This window comes from Uloborus diversus, chromosome 7, assembly GCF_026930045.1.
Source record: "Uloborus diversus isolate 005 chromosome 7, Udiv.v.3.1, whole genome shotgun sequence".
Taxonomy (NCBI): domain Eukaryota; kingdom Metazoa; phylum Arthropoda; class Arachnida; order Araneae; family Uloboridae; genus Uloborus; species Uloborus diversus.
In genome coordinates this window covers 105,099,704-105,123,280 of record NC_072737.1, presented here as the reverse complement: position 1 = coordinate 105,123,280, position 23,577 = coordinate 105,099,704, and the positions used below count along the sequence as shown (strand labels likewise).

The 23,577-nt window shown below is 32.8% G+C and overlaps 1 protein-coding gene across 1 annotated transcript in view; it reads right to left on the bottom strand.

The window, feature by feature from the left end:
- Positions 1–23,577, bottom strand: part of LOC129226430 (calbindin-32-like) — a 282,098-nt gene that overhangs the window by 123,406 nt on the left and 135,115 nt on the right. Inside the window, exon 2 of the mRNA XM_054861032.1 lies at positions 14,045–14,130. Within this exon, the coding sequence (XP_054717007.1) occupies positions 14,045–14,130 (86 nt within the window). The remainder of the gene's footprint in view (positions 1–14,044; positions 14,131–23,577) is intronic.

The window sequence follows — 23,577 nt, the reverse complement described above, 5'->3', positions numbered from 1 at the left end:
GAAATCCAATAGTCGTTCCCACAACACAGTTGCAGCTGTTAGAGCTATTATTTTTGAAACAATGACAAAAATTCCGAAGACTCGTCTTAATATTGCCTGCAGTCGGTTTCGACAGAGTATAGAAGCTGTCATTACCACTGATGGTGAGTTTTTTTAATGATATTGTCCTTTATGTATCTGACCACCTGAACTAAAACTAATTTGTAATAAATGCTCATCTTCCTCAATTCGTTCTCTTTTTTCTATGGACATATCAATTTGTTCTCAAATACCTGCCTTACCCTATACATTCTTTGTTTTATTTATATATATTGCGAACTATCTTCTTTATTTGCTTGCAATAATGAAATTAAAGTATTAAAAACCCTATTCTTTCAAATTAGAAGAGAAATCTTTTATATTTCTTCATCCTGATTCATTTCCGTTAAATCTGTATAAATCAGCATCAATCGATTTGGCTGCCATTCTCCAAATTGCTGACTGAGCGCCAATTTTCACAGCCAATTGAATGGATAATAGCTTTCCCAGGGAAAAATGTTGAGCCTAATAATTACTTAACGACAGTTGTTGTTCTGAACTTCGTAACTGCATCATTTAAGTGCTTCCGTGGAATATGCACTCGGATGTTCTTATTTTTTGACAAACGGCACTTGGATACAGCTTTGTATGTTATACTAGATATTAATTTTGAAGGAGCTGTTATTTTTGTAGGTGACTTATAGCAGAAGATTAAACTCATCTTCGATTTTACCCTTGTTCTATTCGATTACAAAAAGCAAGCCGATCTGGTATTTTATTCTCAAATGGCATTCTCCCAGTTCTGCAATATTAGGACAATACATTTGCCGCTCGTCGTTACAATGAGGCGCGCCTGAGAAACGATTATTATTGTAAATGATAGAGTAAATATTTTTAAAATGTTTTTATTTGCTATTGAAACATAATGCAATTTTTTTTTTTTATTCCAGTAAACATGCACTCCAATCATACTTTTTTCAGAGAGTCTATTCCAGATCAAATTTCAATTTCTCACATTTCTCCAGATCTTTTTTCTTGCAAACAATGTCAAATAGTGGAAGGTCCAAATAGAACTTCCGTTTGAAATATTTTTAGTCTTTAAATTTATTATAGCTGTAATGAAAACAATTGCCTATTGCAGAGGTTCCCAAACTTCACATCTCCGCGGACCCCCTCCGGAGAAATAAAGATGTACGCAGACCCCCCCCCCCCCCGGCGCCCACAAAAATGATTGACACAGTTAAATCTGCTTTTTTTTCTAATATATATTTTTTTCTTTTTTCCTTTAAATTTATTTATTTTGTCGCCGCTTTCCCCACTTTCCTTTCATTTACAGTATCTGTAATTCCTAAAATAATTCAGCATACTTTTTTTTCAGCGTAAATGGATAAGACTTGAAAATTTTGGAGCAAACGTTTTATTTAAAGTATAGTATCCAAGCAGAAAAAAATGTGCCTCAATTTACTTAATATAGCTTTGCAACAATATGAACTTCATCATGTACACAAAATTAACTAATGTGTAGTATGTTTACTCCCGAGTGCTCCGAGGGAGGGGTGAGTGGCTGCTGCTTCCTGCATGTGCTGAAGCAGGAACTTTTTTTTTATCTTTATACATAAATGGCTACTTCTGTGAGTATGTATGTCCGGGGAAATCTTCAAAACTACTGGACAGATTTCAATCATTTTTTCACCATAGATAGCTACATTATCAGGGAGCAACTTAGGCTACAATTTATTCCTAAAAAACTTAGTTTAAAAATGTTATGATGGAAGACAGTAAATGTCATATAATTTCCTCATTAAATGATTAAATATAAAATCCATTGTTACAAAAATTCGTTGCCTTACAACAGCAATATTAAAAGTAATCATAACGAAAATTTTGATCAAGGCTTCTCTGGAGCAAACATGAGTTTAAAGCCATTTAAACATTTGGAAACTCTACTTTTTGTACACTTAGGGAAACAGTACAGAGCTTTTTTTTTCTTTTCGTGCGTGTGTACTATTTAATTAAATAAAGCGCACGGTTTTTTTTAGTGATCTTTGTTTTTGTTAGTTCAAAAATTGGAAATTCTTCAAATTTTTATGTACTTCAATACGTGCTTTCGTTTACTAAATGAACACTCGTTCGTTCTCCATACTTATTGCTATTTTACTTTAATGGGTAAGGAAGATGCTCGATTTTTAATCACGTCAAAGCGGTGTGTTTTGAGTTCTTTCAGTTCAAATAGAAAACGAAAGAAAGTAGCGTCTGTTTTGCCCAATCATTACTGACCCAGGCAACGCCTGGAATTTTTGATAGTTCCTCATAAATCAGGGTTGGCCGGATTGGACCCAATTGAGTCGGACCCAGTATGTTTTTTTGAAAAAATCCATTTAAAAAAACCCATTATTTAGCCCACTTTTGGGTTTTTTAAATTTTTTGAGAAGTTTTTAAAAACATTAATTTAAATACTTTCACAATTTAAACTTCTTTTTCATTTCTTCTTCACCACTGACATTGGACATAAAAATGATAGAGACGTACCGAGTACTCGGTAACTACTCGGTACTCGGCTTACTCAGCCAATTTGCCGAGTACTCGGTACTCGGCCAAATTTTGATCAGATACTCGGCCAATACCGAGTAGTTGCAAAAAATTGAATATTGTCCAAGACAGATATTAAAATTTATAAAAAAGCGCAAGTATATATAATATTCTTCAATCATTTACAATTCAAATTTACAAGTCAAATTTAATTTTTGAGAATAATGAAGTTTGTAATGCTTCAATGGAATAAATCTTTATTTTAATGTCCCCAAAGTTAATAAAACTTATTTATTAAAAAATGTGCAAGAAAGGTTAGAATAGGAAATATGGAATTTTTATATTACAAATGGAATTTTGCTACAAACAAAAATTAGTTATAAGAAATATAAAAATACCTTTGCTTAAAAAATAAAAGGAAATAAAACAACGTTGAAAGCACAGTGCAGGCATGTGTTTTGGCTTTACAAGGAATTCCTTTTTCAATGCACAAAATGTGAGCTCGTGGATTTAAAGGCATCCGACAAAAGTCGGATTTTTTTGTCGAATGTCTTTACATTCTTTAGCGCACATTTGTTTTATTTGCTTAAAAAAATTATTTACATTTGGCGGACTAGAACAATAATAAGATTGGTATAATTTATTTTAATTCCAACTTGATTAATCATACCTTTTATTTATTTATTTTTAATTTTAAAAATATTTTTTTTTGTAAAATTTTTGACAAAAGCGAAATTTTTTAAATAATGTGTAATTAAATTTCAGCATTAATTTAGTTTTAAAAACTATTATATGGACAAGTCTATAATACTATTCCAATAAGTTCAAAATTCATCACATGTGTGTCAGTGGTTCTTCTTGAAACATAATTGGTACTTGGTAACTCGGTACTCGGCCGAGTAATGAAAGGCCGAGTACTCGGTACTCGGCTACTCGGCCAAAGTGCTACTCGGTAAGTCTCTAAAAAATGAATTTTTTGAAATAGTATTTCTCAACTCTTAACAGCATTAAAAAAATGTTTCAAAGATTTTAAATAAATATATTTAACTTTTTTATTTAACTGATAAATAAATGGACTCAAATTATTTTGACTAAGTCCTGTCACGTCTGGTTTTCCCAATATTTGCAGATTGTACAGAGGAAACTACTCTAGCTAAAAGGCTTTCATGTGAATTATTTCCTGCAAACAAACACGTCGCAAATCTTGAATAAACACAAGGTATATTTTTTAGAAATTAACAGGTTTTTCAAACGGTCGGGCAGAAAACAGAACAGGATGTACAGTATTTTCATTATCTTACGAAAAAGTTTAATATTTCTTAGTTTGTACACAGAAATAGAAAAACTGGCAACATAAAATTGAAAGAAATATCTTGATTAAGCTGGAATTCAGTAAAAATGGAGTAAAAACTACTTGAGGTTCCACAGTAGTTTTGCATAACAAAATGAAATACAGGATAGTAAAATGCAAAAAAAAAAAAAAAAAAAAAATAGTAGCTATTAAAAACGAACAATAGATTTTTTCACTCGAGAAGTAACTTTGCCTTAACTGTTGGTGATCATGAAAACTAAAAAATCTGAAACTTCACCATTCTTGGGTTTTGTCGTCTTTTATACTTTTCTTCAGAAAACGCTGAATTTTAACTAGTTTTCCAGCTTTTTTACCCCAAGACAATTTTTGCGCTTTGTCCATATACTTACGCTACAATATGCTACAAGTAACCTACATTTTCCCTAAAAAAAGACAAAAAAACCCACATTTCTTTTAAAAAACCCAGCTTTAGTTGAGCTTTTTTGGGGTTTTATTTAAAAAAACCCAAAAAACCCTGTGTCCATGGGCTTTTTTTAAAAAAACCCGGGTTTTTGCCAACCCTGTCATAAATGCGCTTTTTTTTCGAATTAAAATATCGTTACTCGTGCTTCAATCTCAATTATATGTTACGTTTTAAAATGATAGCACCGCGGACCACCTGGCATGGACTCGCGGACCCCCGGGCGTCCGCTGACCACAGTTATCGAAACTCTAGTCTATTGTATGCAACTAAAAACTTTTAATATCTTTAGTTGCATGCAATAAAAAGCGAAGAAAAAACTCATTACTGTGTACCATATTAATTGATTGGTACATCAAAGACTGCGGCTGTGTAACTTATATGTCAAGTTCTTTAAATGGAGATTTATCAATGTTGGTACAGAGCACATTCACCTCACATCTTAAAAATATCTTAAAACCTGACGTACCTAACGCTGCGGCGATCATTTCTTTCAATGTTGCACTGTCATAATTATTCAACTCTTTTGCTTTGCATACCATGTTGTTTATTTTAACTGCAACGTACAGTTAAGGGGAGTAGATACCCTAAAACACTAAAAAAAAAATATTTTTTCAGTTTTTATCTATTCAAATTATTTAAATCAAGAACTTTCAAGCTACACCGAATTCATGTTTCTATGTATTAATGATAAAATTGCAAAAAAAAAAAAAAAGATAGAAAAGAAAAGCAGTTACATCCCTTTACTTGCCCACGGCAATACTCTTCTTTGTATTAATAAACTATGTGTTCATAATATTTCGTTTGTTTCGATCAAAAAGGCCGCTTTCGAACAGGACAATTGATTTCATTAACGACGCAATAAATAAAATACTTCAATAAATTTTCTTTGTTTAAGTATTTCATGATATCATTATTTCGTCGTGACTTTTACAAACAATTTAATTATCTGGACAAGATGCTGAACAACAATAATTTAAAACTATACATATCCTATTAACTATTTCCGTTTCCTTATCAAGCCTCCATATCCATCAGAATCCGACTTTTAATAACTTCGGTGTCCTGGTGGCGCCATTATGCAAACTCTATAAATGGCGGTGTAAGTAGGGTAATTATATGGATTTAAAGCACGCTTCGAGTATTTCAGGATGAATGACCTAGTTGTTTTAAGTGGTAATGATACGGGTAGAATGGGGGTATTCAACGGAAGTATTGAGTTCTCGTAAATTTTCGCTTTAAGAGTCATTTTGTTGTTCAATGCATCTTGAGATTTTACCTTGCTTCAGTTTCACAACGATGTACAGTAAATTCTATACACAAGTAGTTCATGTGGAGGTATTGTTTGGTTGGAACTATTTGGTTAAAAGTACTTTGCTATATCTGTTGCGGTATATTTCCATTAAACAAAACAGACTCCTCTCATAGAATGGTTAGGCGTGAAATATATTTTAGTAAGGTAAAAGCGCGATTTCAACAAAAACAACAACAACATTGAGTGGGGAAATTTAAAAGTGGTGACATGTCTATGATAAAAATGAGACAAACTTCAGTAAAAGTGGGTATAGTTTCAAAGTTTCAAAAGGCTTCTGAAAATCTGTCTGTATTGATTTTTGACTCAACTCTTAACTTGCGTAAGTCATATTACTTAAGTTTTAATGTCACAATCATTGAGTTAGCACACCTATGATCACTGGCCGCTGTTGCGCTTTAGCTTATGAAAACAAGAGGAAAATATTAAGCGCAGAACGAAATATTCAAGACTCATATTTTGATGCAAAAGAATTACTTTCTAGCAAAAAATTGAAACCACAGTTATGATATAAATTGGTAAGAAAATGAGCGAGGCAAGGATAACGACGTAGTTTTCCGAGATTTGTGATAAATAAAGGAGCTAGTGGATTGGTTTACATTTTGATTCACGTTTTAATGTACTTTCATAAACAAGTTTCATGAACTTGCAAAATTATCAATATTAAAAGTAACTACTATTTGAGATTCAATAATGCAGTGCTTTGACTCAATGTATCTCAAGATCTTAAGCATGAAGTTAAGGACCTTTGCATAATTGGTCCACTATCGTCTTAAATTCTTAGTATGGCATGTCATCTTACGTTAATTTCCTTACTCTATGTCACAAACGCATATATTTTTTTGCATATCTTGCCTCCAAAATGCATTTGTCCAACTAGTTTTACTCTTTATTAGCTTTTATTATACCCACTCTTTTGTTGGTGGTTCAGTGGGGCAAGCTTTTTAAGCGTAGCCAAAACTAAAAACAAATAACAGAAGGGAAAGAGTAGGTACAGTAATACACGAAATATCAATCACGATTTTTAATATTAAAAAACACAAAAAAATCAATTTCTCTCAAATGCTACAACATATGACGCTAAAACAGGCATTATAAAAATGCACCAGAAAAAAAAACTACAAATTTACACAAACAAAAAATAAAATAAAAACGAAATGCAATTGTGTCTCATTGTTCCTCCAGTAAGTTGGAACAGTAAGATATATTTTCGAGTTAGCAAACTCTGAGATAATCTAAATTTAGGTGCAAAATATGAATGGCTGTTGCTGTTTACTTTTGGTATGAGTAATTGCCTTTGGTAGATAAAGTTAGTATCTTCTTGACACACAGTAGTGACATCTAGTACAGGAGAAAATGCAAAAATTTCCAGAACATTTTAACTGTAGTGCATAAATGTGATTCCATATCATTTGAAGCATTAATGCTATAAACTTTCTCAACTTACTACAAGCATACATGACCTTATTTGGCGCATTCACTTAATATTATTAATTAACAAACAAATTTCAGTCTGAAATTATATTTCGTTGATTCTGACATCATAAAATGAAATGTTGGTATACTGAAAGAGATGAATTTTTATTTTCGCCAAAATAATTGTATTTCTGTACATAACGTTTAATAGCTATCAATTTCTTGCAGGTATATTGAATGTAGAGGTAAACATGTACTCTGAAAACTGGAAATTAGAAACCTCTCTACATGTTTTACAGTTGTCCTTACAGAAAATAACAAGGTACTGAGGACATCATATCGTTGAAGTTTTGACTTCTAATTTCAGGACTTATGAATTTGATTTCCACATGCGGCATTTTTTTTTTTTTTTTTTTTTTTTGCTTGGAAGTAACTATTTTGTACGAGTAATTATCAAAATATGAGTCATTAATATTTTGTTCTGTGCTTAGAATTTTCCCCTTGTTTTCATAAGCTAAGGAGTAATGGCGACTTGTAATAGTCTAACTTAAGCAATATGACTTACCCAAATTAAGAGTTGAGTCGAAAATCAATAGAGACAGATTTGCAGAAGCATTTTGAAACTACGAAACTCTACCCACTTTCACTAAAGTTCATAAATTTTTATCATTATATGGAAAACTTCGCTAAAGTCAGCTCAGCCACAACTAATGATCTCACGCCGAAAGACCTCCATAAAACAAGCACTGGGAATTCCACTAGCAGTCGGAAATATGCTCTCTAGACAAATGATTTCTGAAAACAATTAATAAAGTTTTGGTGAAAATTTAGTGGAAGATAATGTTCTAGCTCATCGATAGGCGCGAAAAGGTGGATCTTAGAGGATGTTCTCAACTGTCAGGAGATGAAAGATTTTAAATTTATTGTGTCATTAAATTCGTTCGAATTGCCAAAGTTTTCTGCTTAGTTAATGAGGTATCTGTCGTTGTTATGCAGGAATCTTGAAGTATTATACTGAGAATTTATGCTTTATTTCATAACCAAATAAAATGTTGGTAGAATTATCTGTAGCTAAATTAGATTATTTTTGTGATTTTCCCAGAATGCCTCTTTTTTCAAAAAGTAAATAAAGAAAGAATTAAAGAAAAAGAAAACCCGTACATCTTTATACTGCAGTAAAGTATCTTTTGTACGCCATTCAACGCACTGGCGTATAACGAAGCATAAATGAAAACGACATATAATTGAAACATTGAAAATAACTTTGGTTTTTACAAATTAACCCTACTCGTGCAAATTTTGTGCACATACAACAATTGTTAGGTTTTAATGAAAGTTTTTATGTAACTAGTACAACCAGTCAGTCATAGTTTTATAGAAAATAAGAAACATCAATTCAAATTTTAATGAAACGTTTTATGTGTATAAATCATACCTTTATTTTACCCTACCTTAAATACTTATTATACCTAACATATCTACAGGTATTAATATAATTATATCATTAAAATTCTTAAATGTACGTGCAGGTATTTAACTTTTAAAATATTTTCCAGTTGTGTGACATGCTGGTTGCCTTTGCGCTATGATCATAGCATAATGAATTAAGTTAATGAAATCGTATTCCATTAACACTTTGAGAAAAGAAAAATGCTTTTTCCCGCACTTAATATAAACTTTCAAGCCAGGGGTATTAATTATATATAACCAAAGAAGGTAAATAAACTCCTGTCAATAAATCCAAGAAAGTTAGACAAGCAAAGATTTTTCGACTTTTATTGTGGGAAAAACGAAGTACAATCCATATTTCGTACGATAATCGTACTAACGATGCATTTTTGCATTGAAATGAATAAGAATGATTCGAGACGTTAATAAAACGACGCATAAATATGAAGACGCACAAAGGATATTTTACCGTATTTGAATATTTTTATGAATATAGCTTTTTTTTAAATAGTTCGAAGCTTTTCTTTTCGTTGCGGGAGGTTTTGATACACATTCTGTATCTGTAAATAAGAGTAACTAGCGAGTTTTAAAATATGTTAAGAGTTTAGTTTTTTTTTTTTTTTTTTTTTGCTCCATTTTTTTTACTAAAAATTGATTGAGTTAGTCGCAGTTTGAAAATACTCATTTTTAAATAAAATAATTCTTAAGTAGGGAAAGAGTGTTTAAAGCACCAGATTCTCTTTCCTTGAATTTCTAACTTTCAGTGCTTCTTACATCATTTTTTCGAATTTTAAAGTTCTGAAAGTTTTAAGTTAAGTTTCACGTTTAATTAGCAGAAATTTTATTACTTTATATTCGAGATAGATTTAGATTTAACACGAACAATACTGATTTCAGTTTCCTTCGTTATTTTCTTTTGATGTATAACATTGAGAAAAACTTGTTTTGTCTTTGAAGGCACTTTTACCAAATGTATTTTAGAAATGTGTTAACGAAACTATGTTGAATTTCATTCAATTGTTTTTATTTTTAGCACTTATGATTGTTAAAGGCTAATGAAGATTTTTGTTTCTTCAAAGACTTTTCTACATTATTCAGTCGAACTTCAAAGCGCTGATGAAAATAGCTACTGACAAAAGCAACTTCACTGTTTTTCAACATTCAGTTTTTAAAATTACTTCTTCATTCAGAGTGAATAAAGTTGTTTACTTTCTCTATCCCTCTTCTTGGGGTTTTATATTCTGTTCTTACAAAAAATATGTGTACCAAATAGAAAGCATTTGTTATTGAGAAAGAAATGATAAATTAGGCTTTGTTCTCCAACTGTAAATGAGCAAGATATTTACCTTTATATTTTCATTCATAAAATATATTCAATGGCCTTAGAAGAAAGCATTAGACTCTAACAATGATGATGTGATGGCTATCGTATAGGTATAAGGGTATGATTGCAATTAAAATTTGTCAACGATACCTGTTTGATTTCAGGAAAAATTTTAGGTTTACAAACTGATGCTTAGCAAAGAATTTTTCTTCCCAGTCTATATGTTTTTGGTTTTCTCCATTGCTAAATTTTCTTCACTAATTTAACCGTCTATTTCAAAAACCAGTCAGCTACAATCTCTAAAATTTCGAAAAAGCATTTTTCCCTGCGTATTAAACTAAAATATTACCTAAATATGAAAGATATTTCTACATTTTTAACCTAAGAATCATTTATTTGATTACAGTTACTAACACTATTAACGTAAGAAATAACAAATAACAGAATATTAATCGTAATCAAATATATCATAAAGCACACTATTTAAGCTCTCTTAGATGTATTAAACCAACATTGAAGCAATTTTCATATTTTTAGGGCCACAGAATATTTTTCTAATACAAACTTTTCTGTAGCTCAATTTTTTTATTGGCTCATAAAATACATTCAATTCTACATAAATCCGTCATCATTTAGTACATAATCTCCGGTTTTATTGCTCTCAAGTGGGTCATGAAATGGTTTTGACGATATCATTGTACTGTCTCCTGTGGATTTTAGATGATCTCAGTATTTTTCATAAATCAAATGTTGTGTCGATCTCTTATTAAGATTTCTTTTTCCAACTAGAACGTTCCTAAGAAAGTTTAGACCAGGGATTCAGAACAATTGGTTACGATCGCTTCGCTCATTAGTGCTGTGCACTACTTTGACCATCACGACTAATAACTACCAATTTTTACAATGTTAAAACAGATTTCTTATAATTAAGACAAAATCGCTCATTTTTAAGAACATCACATACTTATAATAGCTCCGAGACAATTTGGCTTAGAATTGAAAAGCAAGCGTTCTTACTTTTGAAACATACCCTCTTTTCTTAAACGATCCAACATGTTCTCATTTTTGAAATGCCGCTCTACTCAGAAATAAGCACAGACGATATCATTTCTGAGAATAGGGCTGTTTAAAAATTGAGAACATGTCGAATCGGTTTGAGAATACGAATGTCTCAAAAATAAGCACAAGTTGTACCATTCGTCAGTATGGTTTTTTGCTCGCCTGTAATTCATGCAAAACTAAGAAGTCCATGGACGTATTTGCACCTTTTCGGAGCTTAAACAGTCTGGACGAACTGCAATCGAATTGAAGCCGATAAACTTCATAAATACGCTCGGTTAATCTTTAAACTGGGAGCTAAAAATGCTTTTCACAACAACGAGAAACAGTGAGAAATTCAACTCCCGCTCTCCATTCTGCGCATGCGTTATTTTTGAGATGGTCTGCTTACCTGAATTTAAATTTGACATTTACTTATTTATAAGTAAAAACTGGTTGGGAAAAAAATGAGAAGATAAATGTTTTCATGGAAACAATGAATGTTTTTAATTATGCAATAAAGACACGTATAATTGAAAGAATCAACATCTTGTAATATAGCTGTTTGAAAAAAAAAAGAAAAAAAACAGCGTTTCCTGCAGGGGCGGATATAGACTACCATTCTAGGGAGGGGTCATGCTGAAGAATCCCCCCCCACCCCCCTCACGAACGAACTTACGGTTTTGGTACTAAAAATTTTTTGAAACTGCTTGAAGGTCAATAAAAAACAACAAATCGGCCAGGAATAAGGCATTTAGTAGAGTTTAAACGTTACTAGTAATTAATTTCATAAGAAATTAAAAGAAGCAATATTTTAAATATTTACTTTAAAAAAAATGATGAATGGAAAAGATTACTGAAACCGTTTACATTTTATTTATTAAGTGCTTGAACACAATATGGACGGATAATATTGTTGACGGTTGGGGGGGGGGGTCATGACCCTTATGACCTTCCCTTTGTATGTAACACTAGTTTCCTGTGCTTTATATTTATAATTTATCAATTTGCAATTCAAATAAACTATAGGAGGCACTACAATCTGTGGCAAATGGCGGTAGGTAGAGGTAAAACCAAAACCGAATCTCTTTTGTAGGATATTACCTGTCCAATGAGACATCAACTTTGTCCGCACAAAATTGAAATGTTTTGTCTCATTGCTTAGTTTCGTAAATCACCCCAAGGTGGCGTATTCAAGCTCTTGAATTATGAATTTATTATCTTCAGCAATATTTCATATTTTATTGCATTACTTTATTTAATTAGAGTCTGCGTTATTCATTATTTTTTTAATGGCAACGGTTCAGGAAAATGAATAAAGCTATAAAAAAATATTTTTAAAAGCATGTGAATGTTGTTTTTCTCACTTATTGTTGCTGGAGAATATTATTTTTTACTGTAAATAAATATGCAATTAAACTACTTTTTATTTAAAACAAAAAATAATAATAGCACAAATGATTATTGAACTAAATAATGCAATGAAGTATAAAATATTGCAGAGCACAATAGATTGATACATAATAAATGCAAAAACCAGCTGGTGATATAATTACAAATAACAGTAACACCTCAGAATACTAATGGGAATTGAAACATCAACTAGAGAAGAATCAACATCTGACTATTTTAACACATAAAACATATTTATGCACAGAAATAGACAAAAAATAGTAAGGACTAAAACCATGCTATATAGCTTAAATAAATATATTGCAATTAGTTTATTTGCATTTATTTGGGAACTGAGTTCAAAATTACATTTATAATAGAAATACTTAAGTTATATTCTTCCAGTCAAGTGTCATAAAAACAAAATGCGCTGAAATGTTTAAAAGAACAGAAAATATAGACTTAAATAAGTAACCAATGCAATATATTTTAGTCTTATTATAACTCAAAGAAAATAAATTGAAAAAACTTATTTTGCAGAATAATCGAATACTTAATTCATCGGTTTTATATATAATCCTTACATAATATGAAATACAATACAACGTGGCTGCCGAAGAAACAAGCAGATATAATCAAAGAATTATGATTAGGAAATACCTTCTAAAATTAATATGAAAATGGGTTTTCTAATCGATGTTGATAAAAATCAAGTAGATATTCAAAAAGATAGAATCTTCTAAAGTAGGTATTCCCGAAATCATGGACGGGGGGGGGGGGGGACGAAAGGAGGATTCAAGATTCATTTGTAAAAAGAGAATATTCCTTTTAAAAAATCTGGAAGTTAATTGGAAACGGCATAATTCGATGCACTTTTTCCTTGAATGGCAGCAAAATCAACTGCGGTGAAAAGATGAAATTGACTCTGCAAAGATTGAATGAATTTATTTCGCTTTATGAAGAACATTCCAGAAATCAAATACTTATTTCGTGTTTATCAATAACTAGCAAACATACCCAGCGTTGCCTGGATCAGTAATAATACAGACAAACAATTTATACTTTATTTTATCTATTTTTAGCAGAGTTCTACGGTTTCACCCGCGTTATTAAGACAACAAAGTAGTAAAATCTATTTCAAGTACTTACATCACGTAGTTTAACAATCAAGCTTGAACGAAAAAAAAATCTGTAAAATTTTCCGGCAGATAGCAGAAAAATATCCGAAACAGGAAACATTTTAAGTCCCCCGATTGCATGAAAAGCCTCAAAAGAAAAACCAGAATTTTATTTGTTTACATTCGAGAAAAAAATGGCAACAGATCTTTCATTTAATGATTTTCTTCACGCTACAAAATTAAATAAAAGTATTGTTACTGAATAATAATTTGAATGGAGGAAAGCTTTCGAAAAATAGGTATTTTATGTCGAAATCTAAGCGTCATAATTAATAGTTTTTAATTGATATCTCCGCTAATTATTATCGGAGGATCATGTTAGATAGCCAAACATAAGGACGGGAAGATAACGAATCCATCGATACCTGGTTCGATGGTCAGTTCACTGTCGTTCGGGAGAAGTAACTTGGGCATACATATATAGTTGCATACATAGTTACAAACATAGGTACATACGCTCAGTTTTAAATTATATAAGATAAGCGACGTCAGGATACAAAATATCTGATGCGTCATTTTCTAAACTCTTATAATAGCTGAATAATACACTCGTCAGGCAAACTGAGCATAAATTAACTCGTGATAATCCAAATGATTAATGTAAAGTAAGTCTTACCTCCGGTTCTACATCATTGAAGTTGACGCTGGAAACGAATTCCCTTAAGAATTTGTCCAGTTCCCTCCCTTCGATGAAACCGTTCCCTAAAGGCAAAGAAACAAATATTAGTGCAAAAGCTTAACTTCTCGGTCATTACATGCATTCATTCTCTTTGAATATTTATTTGAATTTCACATAATAATAGAAGCCCTAATTCATATGCTTGGAAGCGAACTAACTCTGTTTGTTAACTTTAATTTTGGAATAAGATCATTTTAAGCATAAATGTTTAAGTGGGTCACTTGCAGTAATTTTGCTGACTTTCCACAAACTTTGATTGTGAAGTTAATCTTTATAGAATTAAATTAGAGACATTAATTTAGGGTTTTTGGAAGTATTGAATGTCGTCAAAGCTTAGGAACTAAAAAACGTAAAGACAATAACTGTACTATCTGTTGAATCAAGCTACACTGTAAAAAAAAAAGTGTAACATTACTCCGTAAATACGGTGGCAGCATTATGCACTTTGTGTAACCTTATTCCCGTGGTTAGCTTCCTCTTCCAGTTCTATCAGTAACTTAACTGACAAAACTGGTGTAACGTTATGAGCGTACGCCAGTTTTTTTATTAGTTAAGTTACTCCATTGCTATGGAGGCAGCTAAGCTGCCACCTCTTTTACGGGGAGTGTGGTTACACTTTTTTTTTTTACAGTGTATAGATAATCATGCTCTTTCATATCCTTTACATAAAATACACACACTTCGCATTTACTCATAATAGTTAGCAAATACCAAAACGATTTAGTAAATACTTCTAGGAGATAAAAAATAAAGTTTTAACGACTACAAGTAATTTCTTTCATTTGATTTCATGCGCATCTTTTAAAAATAAATTTAAGATTTTTTTCATAGTTTTAATCAACAGAGATTAATTGGTGTACGGAATAGCTTACCTTGGATTTCAGATGCTATAATACAAAAATTACTTTCTAGAATAAAAAATATTGAGAAAATAATCAAAGCCCAAATATATTTTTAATTTTTTGCTCCAGTAGTAAAGAATAGAGATACATCAAGTGTTTCATATTCGATGTCCATACTTTTTTTGACACCATGTTACAGTGGCGTAGCACTTTTCGGGGGGCGGCAATTTCACAATTTTGATGCGCAAAAATTTAACGCGTTTTCCCAACAAGTAAATACAAAACATGTGTTGTTCTTGTGGACATCTCAGCATTATATTTTTTTTCTCTCTTCCTTCGTGTGGAGCTACAGACTAAGGACGGCGTCACATTTTTCGGGAAGAGCAACCGAACCTTCCTATCCCTTAACGTCACCAAACAGCCCAAAAGTGCAGTTGTAGACCTTGAGCTTCGAAACATTTCTATTTCCGCCCATCCTATCCCTTCACATCTCATCTTTTAGCCCAATATTGATCTTTTTAAATTTCAATACCAACAAATTCCTGAAGGCCGTCAACTCCTGACCCTTCTTGTAACGTGATTAAAGATAGTTTAATATGTGTGTCAAGGACATCAACTTCGAACTTTAAAATCCCTATCGCATCCAAAAATAGCATACAATTGAGTTTTTGAAACTTACATTTCAGAAAAATTCTAAAGTAGGGACCCCAAATGTGCACGAAATCACCTAACGTCATCACAGTTTTCTCCAAATTTCGTTTTTAGAAATTTCTGAGGGAAGATCGCAAAGCCTTCTTTTCTCAGTGATGAAGAGCTTAAAATGATAAACAGTTTCGAAAAAGATTTCTGGTGTGAAAATGAAACCACCCTCCGGACTTTCTTTCTTGACGTTGTCCGTCAAACAACGGCTAAAGTCGCGTTTTTAGGACGTCATTTTCAAAAAGTTTCATAGGGAGACGGGAAAACCATCTGACTTTATAACAGTTTTGGAAATAGTTGAAAACTTATGCCGTCAAAGATAGCATACAATTGCGTTTTTGAAACTTTGGCATAGGAAAATTTCTAGAGAGCTCCCAAACGTTTCCTATTCTCTTTAATGACATCAAAGATAGACTAAAATTGATTTCAAGTTAGAAAATATGTCGTGGAGAAAATCCAGTCTTTGTTGGAGTTAGAGGAGCCCTTAAATCACTAGATACAGCCTACATTTACGTGTTTTTCAGTTTAGTTGATAAGCTTTCCGGACAACGCCACTGAACCTTCCCCAATATCTTCAAGTATCCAAAGATAGCCTAAAATTGCTTTTTTAAGACTTCAATTTCTGCAAATTTCCTTGAGAAATCCCTACCCCCTAACGTCACCAAAGAAAGCATAAAACTGATTTTAATTTTGAAAAAAAAAAAAAAAAATTCTGGAGGTAGCTCAACGCTTGTTTTCTATAAGCGTTACCAAAAATTGCCTGAAATTCCGAATTTCGACTTAACTTATGGAATTTTCCGGTGGGGTTCTGAATTCCTTTTTTTTTTTCACCCTGAAAGAAAAATAAAGAGGATTTTTTTTTTTTACTTTCTTCTTTATTAACATCTTATTAAAACACTTTTGACTCTTTAATGTATTAACTATTTCCCATCAAAAGGGCGGCAAATTGAGGAACCGCCCCGGGCGGCAGAAAGCGTAGCTACGCCACTGCCATGTTATATGGATGTTACGCGGAAAATTTTCTTTGGTGACGTCATAGACCCAGGCACGAAATGACAACAAAGGGACTAAGCTTGATGATAAATATTTGAAAATTTAATTGTTCTTGAATTTTTTACAGCATTTTATGGACGTCGCACAGTGGGATGAAAACGCCAAAAGGAGCTTAGAAAAGCTTTTACCCCCCTATATTCAACCAATTGAGGATTAATAAACTTGCCAAGGCCTGCTTCGTAGGCAATCAGAACTGGAATTTTTCTTCTAGAAGGCTAAAGGGAGCCTTTTGACGGTGAGGAACCGTGAGTGCGGGAATTTAAGAAAATTGGGTGCGGGAATGTAAAAATTTTTATGTAGTCTATATTTTTTTTTCCTTATGAAAGGCGGGTACATTTAATTTCGCACGGGTCCAACGATAGTCATAGGACGAAAAAAATGAATATTTGAATATTCAAACCGAAAATCGATTTTGATCAGTACCGAAAACTAAAGAACTGAAGGTTACTTTTTTCAAAACACTCTTCAAAAAAATTTACTCTCATGTACTCTTTCAAATTAATATTAATTAGTCACAAATGGTCTGTATGAAGACCCTGTAACGGAATTAGCTGCGTAAACTGCGAACTGTGAACACTGAGCCCAAACAAGTAAAAAAAAAAAAAAAAAACGCGCTAATTACATGCCTGCGTCAACAAACAAACGAGGGAGGTTTAAAAAACATTTTTAAGCGCTTCTTGGCGTTTTCGCCTTATTGTGCGTCCTGAGACAAAAAAAAAATGCATTTAAAATATTTTTTATATCCATCTCGAATTTTAGAACAATGCAATAATTTACGTTTTAATAACAAATTTTAAAAATACTCTTCTTGAAGAAATTATTATGTAAAATACTTCAATACGAATCATGTGGACCTTTTTCACAAAAGGGAATGCCATGTTTTTGTTCAGAATAACAAAATATGTCTTAACGTTTGAAAATCATTTACTTTGAAAATTTAGAGTATTAAATCGCAAATTGCTTCCTTTAAAAAAGAAAGTAAAAAGTTATTTTTCTGAGCGATCTCCTTCAGAAATTATTCATGAGTATTATTGCTCAAGCTTTTAGAAATAATTTAAAAGTATGCGTCAAGATGGAGCAATAATGGAATTTGCATAATTATTTTTTATGTAACATAAATTTATTAAGCTATTTGGCTTTTTTCTTCTTCTTTTTTTGCGGTTTCTGATTTAATAGGTTTTTTTTATACTTTTTTTTTGTATATGATTACGATAAAAACCTTTCAATATATTTATCCTAAACTATCTCATGCGTAAACAGAAAAAATCATTTGGAAAAAGTAAGCAAAAGTTTTCAAGTCTAGAAATCAAAGTAAGCGTGAAGAAATCCTTGCTTTTTTTTCGGAGTAACTTGCTTTGAGTATGTTCTTATATTTTGTGAAGTGATGCTTATATTGTTTAATTTTGAAAATTTAATACTTGATGCTCCAAAAAATGCAGTTTAGTCAAAAGGTGTGTAAATACATTTAAATGGCTTATTTTTGAAAAATTACATCTTTTAAAAAAGAAAAACTGACTTATGAAGATTTGGGAAGAGTTATCGGTATTTCCTTTTACTATTTTGTTTTGGTAGCTAATTGCAATAATAGAATAGGGTAACGCCACCAACAACGGACAAGGGTCCAGTAACAGACAGTCGTAAGTTTGAATTTTAATAATAAGAATTTTAGGCAAGTAAACTGATGTTGCTGTGGCCAATGAATACGGTGCAACCATCTAGTGTAATCAGAGTGAATTTCATGAGCCGGTTGATATTTACAAGGCAGTGGTGGAAGGTTATGGACAACTACCAGGAGGTCAGCTGGTGTTTCATTGTTCATTTGAATTTAATAATGTTTTGAATCTAAAAGTAAAGAACTTTTGCACATTTTGAAGAGAAAAGGGGAATTTTGTTCATTACTCATCCTTTCATCATCCTATCTGTTACTGGATATCATCAGATTTATCGGTGTCTGTTACTGGAGTCGAACCTTTTTTCGTGATCTAGCAAATAAAATTAGAATTAACTTAATCAGAGGATCGAGCAGCAGCCAAAAGCTAGATAAGATGTAGTTGCATGAGTAAAAAATACTTTTGAAAGTCTAAATACATTAAAACGCTTAGAACATTGAGTCAACCTGAGAGCGATGTCTTAAGCATGTCTGTTATTGGGGCCGTTACCCTATTTAATTTGGTTTTTGAATCATTATGCCATAAAAAATATTAATAAATCCTTCGTGTTGTTTATTATCAAAAGAGACTGAGAGATAAAAAATAGAAATATGTATTATACGTTTTCGAAATAAATAATTCTAAAACGATGAGTATTTTAAATTCTGAAGTTGAACAGAATAGAAAAGGAAATAACTGGTAAAATCAGCCCTCTTAAATCCTTACATACTAACTGAGCCCCAAACAAGGGTGAAATGCCATATCTGGGTAATGTAACTTTACAAGAATCGCAGTTAAATAAGTTGTTAGAATTCGCTTGAAATTCTACCCTAGCTTTCACCATATTTGGTTTAGGAACTTAACTATAAAACCAGGAAGGTCTCAAGCTATTACTATGAACAGATATAGGTTTTCTTGGAAGGTTTCTGGTTAATTCCAGAAAGGTGACTGGTTTTTATTGGGAAGGTTGCTGAATTTCTCAGGAAGATTCCGGCTTAAATTCAGGAAGATTACTGACTTTCAGTCGAAAATGTTTATGGTTTTTCCTAGATATGTTACTGTCAGAAATTAGGCATACTAACCAGTATTATGTTCCAGGAAAGAGCCTGATTTTTTTTACAGTGGACTGTAGCGGGTTAAGTGTTTGTATTTCTATAGTACAAGAAAAAAAATCCTCCTCCTTTGTTCAAATTATATGTCACACAAATTTTAGTTTTCAGTATGAATACGTGAAACCATTCCTAAAATATTTGTGTGTTGTAGATTAAACAATGATTTTGTAAGCGTTGTCAAATCTTAAGTGGTCTTCTTTGCTCCACTTGCCCCTTCCATGCGAAATTCAATTGCTATGTGATAAAGAAGTAAAATGCTAAATTTGGTAGTTAATTTTCTATAAACCTTTACAATGCCACCCTGGGAATTTCACGTAATCCACTGTAAGGAAAAGTTCACTAAACTTATGACGTTAAGACAGTTTAATAGTAGAAGAAAAACATCTCCCGCGACAAAAGTTTCTCTAACTTTTCTTAAATTTATTTTCCTTGCAGCTACTTTTATGTCCTTTCATTCCACGTTCGTTATAAGTTGTTCTTCCCATCAGCTAATATACCAAGAGATAAAAGAGATCGTTTGCGGATAGATGTTGCCATTCTCAGTCTGTAATCTTCTCATAATGGTGGGCAAAGTCATTTCCGGAAAATCTTATTTGAATGAAGAAAGAGCTATGCACTTGTAATTGTGCTTTTAAGTTCACTATCAAGCTGTGTTTGTGAAACTTTTTTTGTAGGTTATGTCACGCGATTTATTTATGTTTGCGAATTAAGCTCATGTAAAGTCTGTAAACTTTAACACCCCTCAATATTTTTAGACTTGTGAATAGTAATATACTAGAAGAATTTTAGCTTCTTATTTCAACTGGAAGAGTGAGCTCAACCCCTTCCCCCAAACTTGAAAAAACAATGCTACGTAAAAAATATACGCGAGTAATTTGCATATATATTGCAATAAAATAATTATTTGAAGAACAACAGCTGGGAAAGTTTAATGTTTCTAAATTTGCGACGTTTTCTATGCTATGGCTAATGTTAAATTAAGGGGTCATTGTGCTCCTCTTAAAATTTGAGTAAGAAGCTAAACCTTTTACAGGATAATACTATTAGTAAGTATTAAAAAAATAGGGGGTGTCCTGGACTCTAGCTGAAAAAAAAGGACAACAAGTGTTTGCACGAACAGTTCGGCGACGTTTACAGCAGCATGGGCTGTCAGCTTGGAGACCATGGCTGCGGCTACCGTTGACGCTAAATCACTGACAGGAGCGCTTTCAATGGTGCGATCAGCGACGAACCTGGGTGTACCAATGGCGAAACGTCATTTTTTCTGATGAATCCAGGTTCTGCTTACAACATTATGATGGTCGAATCCGGGTTTGGCGTCATCGTGGTGAACGCACACTCGCAGTGTGCACTCGCCATCGTCATACTGACCCATCCCCTGGCGTGATGGTATGGGGGGGGGGCATGGATACACATCTCGGTATGAAAAGTCGGCGTTACACTTCTGATGTGTTATGACCTGTGGCACTACCCTTTATTCGAGCCCTGCGAAACTCTACGTTTCAGCAGGATAATGCACGACCGCATATGACCGGTATTGTGCAGACTTTCCTAGATACGGAAAATGTTCCAGAGCCAGAGCGACGCAAGTCCAAAAATTGCGATTTTCGGTTTATTAGTGCATTGCACGTAGAAGCCTATTCTGCATCGAGCTATGTGAACGAAATTCTTTTAAAAAAATCCCTTTCAATTTTTACCAAGGTTAAAACAGCGAGTGTTCCAATCTTTTGCACGCGCCAGAATTTTTTTTTCCTCTGCTGTAAAATCTGAACCTCAGAGCCAAAGTGACGTAAGTCCAAAAATTACGGTTTTCCGTTTATTAGTGCATTGTATGTGGAAGCCTATTCCGCATCGAGCCATGTGAATGAAATTTTTTATAAAAAATCCTTTTAAATTTTCTACCAGGGTGAAAGAGCGCGCGTCCTATCCTTTACCTGCGCCATAAAAAAGTGTTTCCTCTCTGCTGTAAAATTATCATAATGTGACTTACGTTCCTCTGGCTGTGAGGTAGAGAAATTATCATAATGTGACTTATGTCGTTCTGGGGCTCTGAGGTACACATACAAGACACTGATAAACTAAAAATCGAAATTTTTTGATTTATGTCCTTCTGGTTCTGTGGTACGGAGTTATTTTTTAGTGCTACCAATAGTGGAGAATCTTTATTTATGGACATGTGAAAAATGGCTTTTTTTTTTGGCATGAACACAATATTCACAATATTTAAATTTGTCTTTCCTAATACAAAAACATTTAGGTGAGACTGTGTACCTTGACCATGGTGTACCTTGCGCCATGCACACTAATCATCTATTGATTTTACCTAGTGAGGAATCACGGTACTATGCTAGCCGTGGCAGTCTCTCCACCTGCCAGAGTGAGTTGTAGGTTGAAACTCTAGCTTTTATGTGAACAGTGATTGTTTTGTGATTTGTGCAAACAAAAGTAAATAATTCCAGTGTTACTTAAATGAAATTTTACTTTTAAAGACAAGTGTTACCCAACTGATTGACCATTATATCTATTGCCTATCTCTCGGTAAGTGTATTCAACATTTAGTCTTTGCTCTTTACGTAGCTGTTAGGTTAGGGTAACAGCTTAGGGTAACCACTTTTGTATAAACATGCATCCTCGTGTACCTTGAAACCAAGCTACCTTGAGCCACTGGATCAAGGTTTTTTTTTATTTTTATTTTTTTATTTATTTATTTTTTAAAGGTAGGATTTCATCATGCCTCGAAGTAAAACTGGAATCAAGAGGGATTCAGTAGATGTTGAGGCATTGCAAAATGCTATTGAAGCAGTAAGAAGTAATGATCCTGACAGAAAAAAATGACTTTTAGGGAGGCCGAAAAGGTATTCAAAGTGAGCAGGTCAACCATTACTAGGCATTTAAGAAAGTTGAATGAAATAGGTCCAATAAACTTGAATACAACGTAAGTTATGCAGTTAAGCAAGTACAAGAGGTCTGTCTCAAGGTACACGAGCATCATGTACCATGGACCAAATTACATAAAATTTGTGAAAAATATACAAAAATAGAAAAATATTTTTTTGTAATCCGAAATATTTTTTACTTATGCAAAAAGGCTTGAAGTTAAGTTTTAATAACTAAAAACCATAAAAATCACACATTATTTTCTTGAAAACCAAAACGTTTTAGAAGTGGTCCAAGGTACAACAATTTCCCCTACTATGTGTAAAAAATGTATTCTTACGAAACTAAGTAATATGCATGTATTTTAACATCTTTAATCTTTAATAATAATAAAGCTGAAAGTCTCTCTGTCTGGATGTCTGGAGGATGTCTAGATGCCTGGATGTCTGGATCTCTGTGACACGCATAGCGCCTAGACCATTCGGCCGATTTTCATGAAATTTGGCACAAAGTTAGTTTGTAGCGTGGGGGTGTGCACCTCGAAGCGATTTTTCGAAAATTCGTTTTTTTTTTCTTTTTCTATTCCAACTTTAAGAGCATTTTCTCGAGAAAAATCATCATAAGATGGACGAGTAAATTAACAAGTTATCATAACGTGGAACCGTAACATGGTGTAAGCCAATTGGCGAGAAATTCACCATACATTATTTGTAAATGTACAGGCGAACCAAAAGACCTTTTAATTTTCTACTACGGGCAAAGTCGTGTAGGTAACACTAGTATTTAAATAAAACTCCACACTTATACACAAGCACACAAAAAGGATCAATAATATAAAATATTATCAATAATATATCTTTTCATTTAAAGCAAACTTTGCCTCCGATAGATTATCGTTATTTAGTTTCTGTAGTAAAATATGCACACATAACCTTTCCCCGCAAAATAAACTGATATACCCCATAATGTGCACTTCTGGAGCCTGCACCGAATGCATATTAAAAGAGGAATAAAATATTCTCATACGACATCTACTTTCTAAAATAGGACGCCTATTATTCCCAACTGTCATTCTAGAGCCCTGTCGATGCGTCTAACCTATTGGCTATTTGGGGTGTCAGGACAGGAACTTGGGTCGTGAATAGCTGACAAGGATAGGATGTCAGAGAAAATAAAGTCTATTTTACCGTTCTTGTTCAGTCACGTCACGTGTCGAGTCGGCGCATTTCCGGTTTAAG